We start from the raw sequence: 16,016 nt of genomic DNA on the forward strand, positions 1-16,016 counted from the left end.
ATCCTTTAGAAATTGTGAAAAATAAAAAATGAAATAAATAGCAAAATTATTCTTTTGCACCCTTCAAATCTTCGTTTCAAAATCTGTCACTGGCCTCAAAAAATTCATCGAATGAACTTGGAATTTCTCTACGTGGTTGGATTAACATTTCAACATAGACCTCATTCTTCTTCTGAATCAAATGAATTAATAATTTATGTGGTTTTAATTTAAAAGATATAGATATTATTAATATTCAATTGATCAATTAATCAGTTGAGAATAAACTTGTAACATAGATGAGAAATAAGAAAAGGATGTCGAATAAAAATTATATTAAAAAAAATAAAATTTAAGAAACTGTGGTACGTTTTTCTCCTCTTCTATTTTAAACTTGGAGATTAGAAATTTAGATTTAAAAGTGAAAAAATATATAAAATCAAAATCAATATTATATTGATTAAAGAGAAAAAAATGAAGAGAAAACAAAGGAAATCGAAATGGTAAAAAGAAGTAAAAAAAAAAAAAGAAAATGGTTTGCCACGTGGCACCACCAGAATGAGTCACATATATAATTTTTAGGAGCTGGAAAACCAGTCTGCATGGGAGTTTTATTCATAAAACTCAAGTTAACTTGTAACCCTACATTTTCTAACGATTTCGTTTTTAATTTTATGTTTTTGAAATTTATGCTTACCACTCTCAATTTCTCAATCATAATTTTACCTTCTTAAATAAATATTTGAATTTTAATCAAATTAATTAAAAATTTGTTACTAATACCTAGACTAGTAGGACCAAGTTCAGCAACTTAAACTATTCAATTTGATTATTTGTATATCGACCAAATTAAAAAAAAAAAAAAAAAAATAATGTTTATAAGTTTAATTTTTTTAAAAAACAATTAAAAAGATGATAATCAAACGAGACCTAATTTTACCTTCTCGATTTTCGCCTCTCATATTCCACAGCTACTTGATTATATCAACTCAGATTGAGAATAGTAAAGTGATTTCATAGTCATATAGATATATATTTCCCTCTAGGGATGTTCAGTACAAGGAAATTATGGATGGAAATAGATAAGGATGTATGATACCCTTGTTTTGGTATAAATTTATGGTAATGGGTATGAGATTTTGTTGTTTTTCCAGCATTGTCATTCTAATGGACAGGATATTCAAGAGTGAGTTTTTTTTTCTTTACTATTTATTTTGGATAGTTAATAATTTAATTGAAGGATTAATATACTTAATAGAATAAATCTATAATATTTTACTAAAGTACATGCTTAATTTAGTTTTACAATTTAATGCAATCATTTACATATTGAAGTGGTTGATTAATTAGTCGACAATATATAGTTAATTAATTAGCACTAGCTAAATTAAGAGTATAAAATTTAATTTCCAATTATTTCTCCCCATTTTCCAATATGATTCCAACCTTTTAAAATAGAAACACTCAATATTCTAGTTGAATTTGAACTTTTCTTTTTTCAATTTTCAGAACTGACTTAATTCTTTTAGAATATTAATAAGACGGCGATATAAAACATAGAAATTTATGAGCGAAAATTGTAACCACTCAAGTTTAACCAGGTACATGAGTGAAAGGACATAAAAATATAGTTAGGTAAAGATTAAAAGAATTGGGATTTGCTACTTGCACCAACAAGATCACCTTTCTTTTTGGTCGCTCAATTATAGGAACTTTGAAGCTAAGCGCTTAGCTTTGAGCAATCCTATGTTGGGTGATCTTTTGGGATCTTCATAGGATATATGTGAGTAAAGACAAAACATTATGAAAGAACTCGTGTTGGTTTATGAACATAACTTTCAATTTTAGAACTATACAAAATAAGTAAGGATGATATAGCCAGGTTGAAAGAGACCGACACCATCAAGTGCCGAATACAAATTTTGAAACCTGATCCTAATCCTGACTTGAGGGCGTTACAAAAATAATATTTATACACTTAAAATTGAAAAACAATGGACCAAAAACGAAAGAGTTAGATGAGGCATAGGGATTAGGTGCTAAAAAAGTACATACATATAATTAAAGTATTGGAGTATATACAATAAGGTGAGACAGAAGAGGCAGTCGGCATTAAAGTGCAATGGAGACAGCACATGTGTGTAGCTACAGATATTGTTACCAAATGCATTAATGAATTGGGCTCACCTTGCCTGTCACGTTGCTTTGCTACCATTTTCATTCCAAGTTCCAACTTCTCTTATTTTTTTCCCATCTGTTTTTTGTTCACTTTTTGTATCTCTATACGCCCCTTGGTGTATGCATATGGATTTGCCTCCTACAACACCAAAACTTCACATCCTAACTAAACAAGCACATGAACTACCACCATGTGCTTGTACCCAATTTACCACCTATAATTAGGTAGGATGAGAACAAATCTCTCTATAGAGTGTTGAAGTACTAAGTTGAGTTAGGAAGTCTCCGAGTTAATATGTTAAAGTTAAGAAATCTATATTTGAGATACAGAGTTGTAAGATAAAGATTCTCGATAAATGTGCAAGAGAGAGAAGAATATAGAGTTATTCAATAAACATACAAACTTCAATAATAAACACTATTGAAAATGAGTTATTTAACATCGACTTATGAAATTGATGCGCCAAACACTCCTTATATTTCTACAATGATATGATATCATTCCAACTAAGCCTAAAACGTGTATGTAGTTATTTTTGTATTAACAAAGATGTGGTCTTTTTACTTGTATATGACAACGTTTTGGATCTTCCCTTCAAATGTGGGACTTGTTTGCATCTCTAACATACCACATCTACCAAGTCCTAGAAACTATGTGATAGTAAAAACCAAAGACAACATGAACACAAAGGTTGATATAAGAATGAGAATAAAAGAACTAATAATTAATGCTAACTATTTAATGCCAAGATCAAGTAAGAAGAGAGAGAAATGAGAACTAAAAAGAATAAATAGTAGGAAAAGAAAGAAAAGAGCAACACTCAGAATAAATCCTGGACCGTACTCATCATCCTCCAATCTATCTCAATCACATAATAAAGAAAATTCAAGAATATTTAGAAGATGTGAGTGTATACACCTAAGTTTTGTTCGAGTGAAAATGATTCTATTGCTGGCATATATTTATAATCTTATTAGATAGAAACAAACTGTGCAGTCCAAAATGTACAGAAGAAAAGGAGTAGGTAGAGAGGGATGGCAAAATGCACACAAATAAAAATGGCACAAATTATTTGAAGCTGTATATGAAAGAAAAGTATAATATATAATAATAAGAATAAAAAAGAAAGGTAGGTTGATCATGGGCAGGAACCTGTCAAATCAAGCAGTGTCTCTTCCACAAGTTCTTCCAACAATTTCCCTTCTATTTCCTTCCCTAAATCATCCATTTCTTCTTGTAATTGCTGAATCCAGCCCTTCCCTACAACCTCCTTCCTAACTACCCTCTCCACCACCAGGCTGTTACTGTCCCCAATCTCACAACCAACACATTGGGTTTCGCCCGACAGCCAATCCTTCAATTGGTCCCACACAACATCGATCAAAGGTTGGGACGGAGCATCAGCATGAACCCAGTTGGATGATAGCACCATCATGCTCATTTCTGATCGAAAGCCTGTGATTTCGACCAAGACTGCACTGACGCTGTCAAAGATGAGTTTCCAGTTTGATCTTGATTGCCTTCTTTTCGCCTCCTGTTCTGGTTCTTTATCGCTAAGGTTGGCAAAGTTGTTTCTCAGTGATGGATCCAATGGGTTTTCGAGGGAATGCCATCTTGAGAGGAATGAGTTGAGCTGCACGCTGTCATTGAGGCCAGCTGCCGAGAACAGACTACGGACAAGGCCGAGCCACTTTTGTTCCTCTTCTTCTCTATCTTCACATGCTAATGAGGGTTTAAACAAATACGGTTCGGTGTTCTCCGAATATGTATCTTCCCATGTCAAAGTTCGAGAAATGGATTCTATGGGAGGTGATTTGTCAATTAAGCTGGACTTCGTAGGTACATGAATTCCTGGAAAATAGGCAATCAAGAAATAGCATTTGGAATGTGGATTACTCTAGACAGTACCACAATAGGTTATAGGTCAAAATCAAACAATAACTTTAGTCCATAAATCATAGGGTACATTTCGCCTGAACTTTCTTTTTCTGTGAAAGTTCCACCATCAATCAAATTACACAAACTTTTCACTAATGCTCAACCGCACTGAAGTTACCCATAGTCCAGCGGAAAGGACAAATTTGAAACTAATTAATCATTTTGAGATGAATCTTTGAAACTGAATTAAGAGTGTTTAGTTTAACTTTTCAAGTGTTTAATTTTAAAAATAAGCCATTTTGTTAAAAAATTGAAGTATTTGGCAACCACTCAAAATGACTTTTGTGAAAAACATTTTTTTCTCTAATCAATCCAAACATGCTAAGTCACAGATAGTTAAAAAGAGTATGAGTACCTCTGGAGTTTGGCTTTATATGGCTGAAAGACACATGCATGATGTCATCGTCATCGAATGGTGGTTCTAAAACAGAGCATGGACTTGGATGGTCCGGGTTCTCACTGGCATTTCCAGGCATCAAATGTCTAGAGAAAGGCAACCCTGCCTGCAAAATTTAAATTTAGCTATGTAAGTTAACTGAATAAAGAGACATTATTATGCACACTACTGGAAGCAACAACCAGCAATAATGATTAAGCTTCTCTATTCAACACGCATGAAGAACTAGACTACTTGGTGCTACAGTGTTTCCGAGAGTAACAAAAACTGACTGCCTACTAGAGGCTGGAACAATTAGATGCCAGCAATTATCGGACTTTCAATTTGAAAACTTCGATTTCTTAACTCCATACAGAACAGTAACAATCAGAAATTCAGACACCATATTTCTTTTCTCAACAAAAGCATAACAGAACACCACTTCCATATCTGTTCTTGTTGCAAATATTTAATCAAAATTCATCGAATTCCAGTTCACAAGATAACAAACATTCAGGAATTCCTAAATGGCTCTGAATTATTAACCACTTAATTGTACCAGAAGCCTATAACATACTTCAGCCAACTATTCTGAACGATTAGAATAATGTCCTGGTACATGGTAGCTAAGTAGGTAGGCAAGCTCAGGAAGAAAGACCAGATAAATTGTTAGTAAACACAATTTATGAAACTAAACACAGTTGCTTACAAATGTTAGTGGCGATCAGATAAACATAACCCTGCCTTATATGATACTTAAGCGGAAGTAATTACTGAATGGAGTCAAATGCAAATCCTCTATATGAAGATAAATTACCTCAAGAGAGACCACCCCCAATTTGCTGGTTAAATCCGGAGATGTGCCTGATGATTCACACAGAGCAGAAGATGAGCATTCTTCAAGTCGACTATTGTTCACACAAGACGCATCACCAACCCTGCCAGGAGGTAGAGAAGCACCAAGTGTTTCTACAACAGAAGTATCCAATTCCTCTTTGCATTGAGATGCATTACGTTTTTCTTTGGTGAGTTTCTTATTCCTGGAGAAAAATAAGCTAGAAATTTTTCCTTTAAATGATAATTTAACTTTTGTCGGACTGGCTTTCTCTGTGGTAACATCTGCTGTAGTAGACATCAAAGGAGACACGGGAGCAGACTTTGACCTCTGGAGACTTCTAGGAGAGTTTCTAATGTCTTCCTTACTGAAGTCAGTACTTAAGCAGGATGCAAACTCCCCCCGCTCTTCTTCCTCATTGGTTCTCTGATCAATAGGTTCGATGGGCTTTTTTTGATCAGATAAAGAGAGCATCTCACCCAAGGTACTAGAGCTCCTCCTTATATGCCTTGGTTCTTGAGAATTGGCATTTAATGCCATCAATGACCATCTTTCTGAGAGGCGCTTTTTGGCTTCTCGGCAAACTGATGACTCTGGAGAACATGAAATACGGCTAATGGAAGAAATAGAATAAGGGCTATCAAATTTGTTAACATAGTCCCAAGAATGCCTGGAAGATGGTGACATTAATTCTAAATCACTGAGAACCCCACCAGCATACTCATTGTCTGACTTGTAAAATGAACTCTCATCACCAGTATAACCATTGGAAAAGAGAGAAGAGATCAAAGTTTCATCCCTTCGATGCCCCATTTGATCTTCACTCAATTGTTCAGATATCTCAGTTGCTTCCCTTGATTCTGGCACCTCAACGTCCTCAACTTCCTCATAAAAGTTTCCGGAGCTTTTATTAGGTGATGAGCAAGGTTGTTGAGTTACCAAAGGTTTAACACCATGATTCTTACCAATGTTAGGCTTCAATACCACTATTCGTGTGGGTTGAACATATTCATCAAATTTCTGGTTTGGCAAAGTACGCACATTACCGGACTTGTCACAAGCAGTCGAATGGCAGACCTGAGCTGGTTTTTTCATCTGTTTCTCACATCTTTTCCCTGCCTCAGAAATGTTTTCACTACCAACTAACTTTGAGGGCCTAAGGATTGTGATACACTTCTTCTCAGGAGATGTAGGGAGTGAACAAAGTTGAAAACTATGCTGAGAAAATAAGGAATTGGGTTCTTGCAAAAATTTGACAAACAACTCTTTATTGGAGCTGAGAACTTCTAAGGCATCTTGGAATTCTTTTGATTGCCTAAGTTTCTCATCTGTTGCTAGACGTTTTGCTTCAGTGAATTTCTGACGAACAAGAGCCATTTTTTTTTCATCAATACTTTTATCAAAACTTCCATAGTGCAACTTTTCTCTATCATTATTTGTTTTCAAACATTGCTGCCATATTCCATAAACGTCTACAGAGCTTTGATGAATTTGACACAGAGCTCCCTTCTCCAAATGGTGATCAACTAGTTCCGTACATTCTAGTGCTAACCTAGATTCTTTAGCTGTAGACTGGGAACCTCTTGAAGGTGTTTTATTAGCAGCTGAACCAACCTGCTCGGGCAGAGTATCTAGACCCATTAACTTTGCAACAACATTTGGGGGAGCAATCTTAGACTCTGCATCTTTCGACATTTCCTGGTCTATGAGCATCTTCATGGGTGTTCGATTTGCCTTCCCAATTGAATGCCCCTGCAATACAGTAATAAACCAAACATTTTACACAACTAAAAAAGGAAAACAAAATTTTAACATAGGGTAGAAAATGGGCATGTAATGCATAGATTTTTCATGCTTCAAACAATATGCATCACTGTACTGTTAACAAAGCCTGCTAACAATTTACCAGTCCATCCTCTATCTGACTATCACGGGAGGGACTCGACATAATAGCTGCATCTGAATGGCTTCTTGGGAGTAAAGAAACTGCAAAAAAGCATGTCAATATCAACAATTATTGGCACATTAACAAACACAACTGACAAAAAAGCACACTGGTTAATCTAATGGCATCATAAGGAGGAGCTTTAAACATTAGAAAAATGCAGGAAGAAAAAAAGAAGAAGAAGAAGAATTCTACTACAAACTTACCAACCGCTGATCAGAACAATTTTTATTTAATCGTATCTTATGCTTAATTTTTGTTTTATTTTTCTTCTCTACTTTTGTCCAGGCAAGATAGTTCTGTAAAGTGTGATGCATTAGTTAAACGTGACCAAGAGCAAAGTAGGTTTTTTTAAGGGGCCAATTTGATATCATGCGTTCTGGATCTACAAATTGGGAAAAGCCATAAACAGTGCATATTCCCCACCAGTTAAGCTTCAAAGTCTGGAAGTTAGAAAAAACATATGGGGCAACCAAAATCACGAGCAATCATCATTTGAAAAGGCAATCAAGTTTAACATTCACGCGTGTGCACAGAAAACCAAGATTTGAGAACAAAATTCATCCGTTGACCAATAAATTCGCATTAGCACCTCACACTAGTAGCAGACTGTCAAACCTTCAAGGAAGAAATTGTATCAATTTCGAAAACAATTAGAAAATAAAGGAGGTAGTCACCATCACGATGCGGTTTATCCGTCAGAAGCTTGTTCCTACTAACGCCTGCACTCAAGTCAAACAAGTTTACCATTCTTCCCAAGCATCCAGGGAAAGGTTTCTCCGTATTATTACGGACTTTTCTTCTTTGAATCTCCTTCATTTGATCACTGTAAAAATAGGATTCCAGCTAAATCAACAAGATAACATCAACTAATTTCTTCAAAAAGAACAGAACCCATAAACAGGGTAGTTTCGTACCTTAAAGTTTCTGGTTTCAGGCTTCAACCTCGAGATAGAGAGAGAGAGAGAGAGAGAGAGACAAAGAGAGCGCCAAATTTGGAAGGTAAGATCCCGAGTTTCAAGAAGGAAGAAGCCAATGACCATATGAACACAAAGAGATAAGAAGAGAGAAAAGAGAAGAGAGAAGAGAGGGCGGGAGAAGTCGAAGATTATTCAAAGAGGGGAAGAAACCATTCATTCAATCGACACAGAACAAAGGACTGAGCAATGCAGACAGATAATTCTGCATGTTCACACGAAGCATCACATCAATTCTTACGTCACAGCTCGATAACCCAAGAAACTTTCAAATTACACACTTAATTTAACGCTGCTGAGTTCTCAGGGGGATGGAGCTCACTGGTCGAGGTTTCAAAGAACCCAAAATTCAACTTGACGTTCAAAATCAGAGTATAAGAAGCACCTGGATCGAGAATTCCCCCTAAAAAAACAGCAAAACAGCAGAATGACATCAACAGAAAGAAAGCAGCAAAACCCAGCAATCACTATCCGATAATCCAAAGATTAAACAACAAAGCTAACTCGCAATTAGCAGTAAGTCAATTCAAAACCAAAATTTACTCCGGAAACTAAAAAGGAACAAGTGTAAAGATAGAAAAAGAGAATCTAGTTTCAAAAAAAAAAATACCAAAGAAAAAGGAAAAGCTGAAATTACATCAGAAGAGATTCGAAAACAGCTGAAAAGGAGAAGAGCTTCGGAAAACGAGAGATCGAAAGGGAAACAGAAAAATGCAGAAGAAATTACACAGTAGCGGCGGAGTAAAGAACCAACCAACATTCTGACAATGAGAGAAGCATTCCCACCAAGCGTATGATTGAGAGAGTTTGAAAAGGAGTGAGGTCGGAAGGCGGAGGAGTGACCGGAAATGTCGCCGGAAAGTTGGCCGGGATCTGTAAGCGAGTAAGAGAGATGAAGAAGAAGAATAGCGTACTCGTGCGGGAGGGTATAAGTTGTATTTTTCCTCTCTCTCCACCGACTCGCCGTCGGATTTCAAAACATTTTATAAACTGTAATTTAATTAAAATTTTCGATTACGAATGAAACCGTGTATTGGTATTTGGTAATTTGGCGTTGAGAAAGGTTTTTATTTATTAAATTTTGCGAATTTTGTCTTTATATTGTAATATTCTGTCCATATATAGGGCTTCCAAATCTTTTCTTCAAAAATAAAAATTTCCAAATCTTTTTGCAAGAAAATAGTAATGGTTAATCTATAAATTTATTCTTAAAATTATTTGTACACGTTTAGATTTTTTTTAATTATTAAATCCATGTACTTATATAGACAATTTTCTTGTAAATCTTTATTAAGAACTTTGTGGATTGAGTACTTATGAGTGTTGTTGGTATTTTTTACAATATAAGTTGATGTTTGTTCTTAACCCCAAAAAAAAAAAATTCAAGTAAGTTCAAATATAATAGACATCTAAGATTTAGATATCAAACAAGTTAAAATTATGATAAAAATATAATCAACGTTTTCTTCCATAGATCTGTTTACTAAATTGTAATTATTATGTTTTTAATTTCACATCAATTATTACATAGTCCACAACCAGTCATACATATCGATTACAATTATTAATTGTTTAGATCGTGATTTTTTTTTATTTGTTTAATAAAAAAATTAAGATGAAAATCTATTCATGATTATTATACATATTGATGTTAGGCAAGCAAGATCCCAAAATTCAAATAGATGATGAAATTATAACTTTATATTATAACCGTTTGAATAATTAATGTCTTCTCCCACATGTAATTAATCATTTTATTACCACAAAGGTCACTATCTTTGGAGACAAAGTTCAAGATTGATTTGATTTCCAATGGGAAAAAAAAAAGGTTGATTTGATTTGGGTGATTTAATTTATTTTTAACTCAATTTGGGTTTTATCCCCTTATTATTATTATTTTTTCCCCTTTCTTTTAGTTGCATGGCAATATGTTTGTGCATAGAGGAAGCGGTTATTTTTTAAGGGAAAAAAAAAACTAATTTTGAACCGTTTAATTTAGATTTTTGGATTGTTTTGCACGTTCCTACGGTAGTATTAAATTTTTGTCGATTTTTTTTTATCTATATTTCTAATTTTTTATGAATTCAACATCAACATGAATCAACATAAATCAACATGAATTTATATTTTCATTATATTGTATATAAATTCATGAATCATAAAAAATATTATATATATATATATATTACTTTAATAATAAACATGTTAATTAGTTTAAAAAGCATAAATGACAGGTTTATTAATTTAATTATATTTTATTAATTTTTTTCCTATTATTTCTCTTGAAATATCCAATAACATCGATATTTTATCAATATTTTCATTAATATTTTTGTAAAATTGAGATATTGACATTTTTATTGACTGTGACTATATGGTTTTTTTTCCAATGGTGTATGTGTGTTATATGGTCTTTTTTCTCTCAGTGCAAATGTGTGTGCTATGTGATTCTTTTTCTTCCATGAGTGATTTTTTGTGTGTATATGGGCACGCATGGTGTGCGTGTTATTATACCCTAAAAACTAATAAATTGTAACCATTAAACCCCTAAACTTTCACGAGTTAATTAGCTTACATTTTTCATTATTATTATTGTTGTTGTTGAAACAAATGAACATAAACAATAACTACAGGACTCTATAGACAATCAGAAAAGAAAAATCACTCGAATACAAAGATGTGACCTAAAAAGGAGAATTATTGAGCTCCAAAGCATTCAACCCGAAAAACAAAAGAATGTATGTGCCTCACACCTCCATTAGCATTATATTTTAAGACCACATTATTGTATAATTCACAAATTGTGTAAGTGACTTATTTAAGTGTTGGAAATAAGAAACATATAAAAAAAATGTCCAATAAATGGAATAGTAGTGCTTAATTAATATGAAAAATTAAGTAAAAGTAGGTTTTTTTTTTTTAACAAAGGTGGGACATTGAACCTTCAACTTCTAGCAAAAAAAAGATTATATCTCATTCTTACAAGTAAAAATAGTTATGAATCATCAATATAGAACCTAAATTAACTTGAAAGTTTAAATCAATATAATTATCGATATGAAGTTTAATTGATATTAGAGGAAATTGATTTTTTTTTTCTTTATACGTTTCTTATATATAATGTTTATATAAAATAATGTCAATTACCAATTATAATAAATAAATTTGTCGCTTCAAAGAGAATAATTAATAAGTTTGTGTGTTTGATATTTGAGAACATGAATTTTAGGTTATGCCCATAAAGAAAGAGATTCTTGGTTAGGAAACCAACACCTTTTTCAAATAATTTTTTTATGGATCTTTTTCCTTATTGAAAATTATAGAAAATTAATTAAATTAAATTTTTATTTAAATTTCCTATCTATAGAGAAATTTTGTTTTGAAGTGATTAAAAAAAGTATTGCTTGAAATATTTGATTTAAAGACAAAATGGATATGTCTGCTATTTTTGGATCCATTTTTGGTAAATGATCCAAAAATAAATCTCATAAAAATGATTGCCAATATGTGACATATGTTGATTTTATTTTTAGCTTCATATTTCTATATAGGGAATTAAATCCACTTTTTATTTTATTTTATTTTATGAATTATATCTATATACTATCTAAAAATGACTATGGAGAAATATTTCATTTCTTCTTTGACTATTGGTCATAGGGTTAGTTATATAATGTAATTTTATATTTAAATTATTTAAAAAATAGTTTATAATTCATGTAAATTAAACTTATGCTTTTGATTCCAAAACTCATCATTAAAAAAAGAATATCAGTCATGTGGATAAAAAAAATTATCGTTCATGATTTTATTATCTAATATTTGGTTGTCTCTAATATTTGATTTCCTCTATTTTTTTTTTGGCATCCACGTCAAAATAGATGATTTCTTTTTTTTTTTTTAAAAAAAAAAAAACCACCTCTTTTTTCAGCATCCACAAAGAAAAGGTTTAAAATAATAATAATAATAAAATCACATTTAAAAGATTTTTTTAAAAGAAAAAGAAAACAACAATATCTAAATCACGTTAAAAAGGAAAAATAATAATAATAAATCTATATACTAAGTAAATTGAAAAGGATTTAAAAAAGAATAAAAAAAATTACCGTTCGTTTATCATTCACGTTAACCAAAGGATATATTGGTTTCAATTTTGATTTTTCTTCCTAATATTTGGTTACTTTGTAAGGGAGATTACATTGAGTTTTCTTTACAAAGTGTGTGTATATATATATATATATATATATATATTTGGCAAAGGTATTGTAATTAAAGTGTGGGATGGGAAATTCGAACCTCAGACGAGATTGATAGTACAAGCATCGTGCCAGTTGAGCTACGCTCTTGTTGGCACAAAGTGTATATTTTGGTATCTAGTTATTCCTATCCATTTATTATATTTAAATAGTTGCGTTCTTCTGGATGAAATTTATTTATATTTCAAATAACAACATACATGTCTCTCAATGCTCTAACAATCCCTCTTCACCTTAAAATAAGGGGAAAAAATCCTATTCATCAATTTTTATCTCTAACAAACAAAAGAAAAATAATTAAATCACATTTTATCTTTAATAATCTTTATTCACCTTAAATAAAGGATTTTTTTTTTCCAAAAATCACATTTTACCCATTCAAATTAAATGATTTTTTTAATAAAAAAATCACATTTTATCTCTTAACAAGCCATATTCATACAAGTGGATCATGTCTTAAATGATAACCAAAATGGTGTATAGTATATGGATATAGGAGGGAAACCTTATCCTGGTGACACTATGGATGCGACCCGTTTTGTGGAATAGTTACAAGTGTTGTGACTTGTCACAGATGGTCTGATCCTGATCATTTGTGTAGGGACATGCGAGCGAGGGCGTCCTATACAAAGAGTTTGTATAAGACCTGACCACGAAGTGTTAATGTCTCGTCATATAACTCCGTTCATGACAGAGACATCACTTCACTGGGATGATTATGGGTAACATGACCTTAATCTTGAGTGAGTTGGGAACTCCTGCCATTGAGGACGGTTCTTTGATTTGCATGGATGCGAGTGGCCAGAGCGCCGACCTAAACCTACCACTTTAGAGATTCATCTGATTTGGGAGTTGAGAACTCAGCTTCACAAGATAGAGTTCACTCCTTCGTCAAAGTATGGGTAAGTAGATAGATTGTTCCCTTAAGGGCTGATCCTGGGGCTTGAACGATGTGGCGCCACACACTTTCTCATGGCCTGAGAGGTGTTCACACATAATAGGACTATGTTGTATTGTTCATTAGAGGGATCAATGATACTTAAGGAGTAAGATGTAACTATAGGAGCAAAATGGTAAATTAGCCCAATTATACTTACGAGCATCTGTGAAGGGTCATCGTACTGATAATTGGTTATATCCAATGGACATAGAAATATATTTATTGTAAGAAGAGTTTAGTTGTCGGTCTTTAGTGGAATGCTTGGCAGTTACTGGATGGTGGATATCGTGACTAAAGAGTTTAGTCAGTTATTCACGTACCGTTGGAGCTTCGAGCCATAGATCCATAAGGTCTCATTGGTAGCTTGGATAAAAGTTGAGAATCAGTTTTTGGGTCAGTTTGAAATGTTCAAATTGAGAAGAGGGAGTTCGATTATATATGATATAATTGAACTAGTTAATTATATATGATATAATTAATGTTATGTATGAGATACATTAATTTGGAGGAAATTAGATATAAATATGATTTATATCTAGTGGAGGAAAAATACTATGGTTAATATATGATATTAATCCATAGGTTATGGATATAATGTGATTATATTTATTGTCTATTAATTGGACGGTTAAGGGATAATTGGTTGGCGTCTCTTCTGTTTTCATAACGGATGAGTAAGATGAAGAATCGCTTTGAGATGCTTAAATAGCTCACGGTGTATTAAGCATTGGATGCGCAGACATAGTGTTGAAGTGTGTCATCGATTAGTAAAAATCAGAGCCTATACAATAGTGCTGAACAATCGCTTACCAATACGATAGTGCTGAACGATTGCTTGACGCTTACATCCCTACGCGCTATTTATTAAACGATCGCTTACCTTTTACTAAACGATCGTTTAGCGCCCGAGTTTTTCTAAACAATTGTATAGATGATCGCTTATCTTTTCCTACACGATCGTATACTTCACATAAACGATCAAACATTTTGTCTATACGATAGACGAGCCTTTCTCCCACTTGCTTGATCGTTGTATATGATCTCTTTATCTTCTCCCCTCTACCAAATTCGAACAAATCCTACCCTTTGAATTCCCACTCCAAGAATACTGAGGGCTTTGAGTGATGGTGTCGTCCCCGTTTTCTTCTGTTTGTGTGGAGACTGTTTGAGGTAGATGATTGGGAGTTGCTGAATGATAGCTTGCTGTTCCAGTGAAAGCGAGATTTGTTGTGAAGAAAAAGTCTTCAACTGTTATGATCTCTTATTTATTGATTCTTTAAGTATGCTAGTAATTTAACGTTGTGAATGCATATTTGTATGTTTTAATGTATATGTGGAAATTCTGTCACAATGAATTGGAAAGATCTGCTTCTACTCATAGGTACTATTGAATAAGAGTTCCTTCAATTGGTATCAGAGCTAGGTTTTTGATATTCCAATTCATTACTACAAAAGAATTGCATTTACATTCTCGGTGGGTGCAGCATGTCTACTCTCTGTTTTAATTGTTAATTTGTTTGTGGATGTATGGATTAATGGAGTTTTCTGGGATGTAACCTCAGTTTGTTAAATTCTCCAGTTAATTGTAAAGGCCCCTGTATTTTTTGACACAATTAATTGCTATCGAGTCTGTAATTTCAAAGTTAGTTTAGGTCTTAAGTCGTTCGTGAAGAAGTTCGGAGCAAGGGTTGCTGTTCTTCGAGGAAGAAGAGGATTAAGCGTTGGTCGTGTCGTGTAGATGATGAGGTAGACGATCGCTGATGCTCAGCTGTTGTTAAATATGCGCATGCACTAGACGGTCGTATAGCTCAGTAAGCCTCATCACTTAGTTATTGACTATACGATCGTGGAGTAAATGCGTGGTAAATCGTTTACTTTTCGCGTGCTAAACGATCGTTTAGACGATCAGGCTTCACGGCCTCGTTGTCGTCTATGCGATCGTTTAGCTTTCGTGCTATCGTCTAGTGTGCGCTACATGATCGTTTACCTGGAGGTGTTTACTAAACGATGGGAGCTTCGCCCGGTGGTTCAAGACCCGGTTCACTTGTGAACTGGTTTGCTCGGTGAAATAATGTAATAGATAGAATTTTCATTTCGGTTTTGTGTTGGTTCATCCCGGTCCATTAATCCATAGTTTTATACATGCGATGCATATTTTTTTATGTCATATGGTATGCACATATAGATAAATCCCACTTTAGGTTATGCATTGGTCATGCATATTCTCTTTATTATAAGTTGTATGATTTAGAAAAATATGATTTAAATTAAGTAAGAGCATGCTCATGCATCATATTATATAAGGGTTATATTTATGCATGCATTATAGCGTTATATCTATAAGCTTTATAAATACCTCGTTTTGTGGCAATGTATGTTTTAGTTGTTTCTTTTATAAAGCTTATAAAATGAAATTAGAATTAAAATCAATAATAAAAGGTCAAAGTGTAGCAAATCTATCTATAAAGGACCTTTTGTATAAGGCAGGTTCTGTCTAGGTTGGGGTATTTAAGGTGACGGCAATGGAACACTCCTACCTAGGAACCTACTTGGAAAGGTAAATTAGATAGATTTGATGCATGTATGCAAGT

At 33.3% G+C, this 16,016-nt stretch overlaps 1 protein-coding gene across 3 annotated transcripts; it reads right to left on the reverse strand.

The window, feature by feature from the left end:
* Nucleotides 1-3,081: 3,081 nt before the first annotated feature.
* TRM17 (GPI-anchored adhesin-like protein, putative (DUF3741)) lies at nt 3,082-9,274 on the reverse strand. 3 transcript variants are annotated; one of them, XM_039041675.2, is made up of 7 exons: nt 8,984-9,274; nt 8,170-8,632; nt 7,930-8,078; nt 7,214-7,293; nt 5,290-7,059; nt 4,452-4,599; nt 3,082-4,009 (listed from the first exon to the last, which is right to left on the reverse strand). In XM_039041675.2, exons 3-7 carry the CDS (start codon nt 8,069-8,071, stop codon nt 3,297-3,299), a joined length of 2,853 nt encoding a protein of 950 aa, XP_038897603.1. In that variant the 5' UTR covers nt 8,072-8,078; nt 8,170-8,632; nt 8,984-9,274; the 3' UTR covers nt 3,082-3,296. The 3 variants fall into 3 exon arrangements, with proteins under 3 accessions (XP_038897603.1, XP_038897602.1, XP_038897604.1); XM_039041674.2 differs by having other exon boundaries at nt 8,957-9,271; XM_039041676.2 differs by having other exon boundaries at nt 8,867-9,141.
* Between the last annotated feature and the right edge of the window lie 6,742 nt (nt 9,275-16,016).

The sequence above is a fragment of the Benincasa hispida genome, chromosome 9 (genome assembly GCF_027475165.1).
Source record: "Benincasa hispida cultivar pf3 chromosome 9, pf3_genome.v1.1, whole genome shotgun sequence".
In the NCBI taxonomy this organism is placed as follows: domain Eukaryota; kingdom Viridiplantae; phylum Streptophyta; class Magnoliopsida; order Cucurbitales; family Cucurbitaceae; genus Benincasa; species Benincasa hispida.

What these genes read in the sequence shown, in the direction of transcription:
- TRM17 (XM_039041675.2), bottom strand. Translation starts at nt 8,071, where the DNA reads ATGAAGGAGATTCAAAGAAGAAAAGTCCGTAATAATACGGAGAAACCT. An exon ending in GTCAGATAGAGGATGGACTG is followed by an intron (nt 7,060 to 7,213) that starts GTAAATTGTTAG and finishes ACTGTATTGCAG; the next exon opens with GGGCATTCAATTGGGAAGGC. An exon ending in TATAAAGCCAAACTCCAGAG is followed by an intron (nt 4,010 to 4,451) that starts GTACTCATACTC and finishes CCTATTTTCCAG; the next exon opens with GAATTCATGTACCTACGAAG.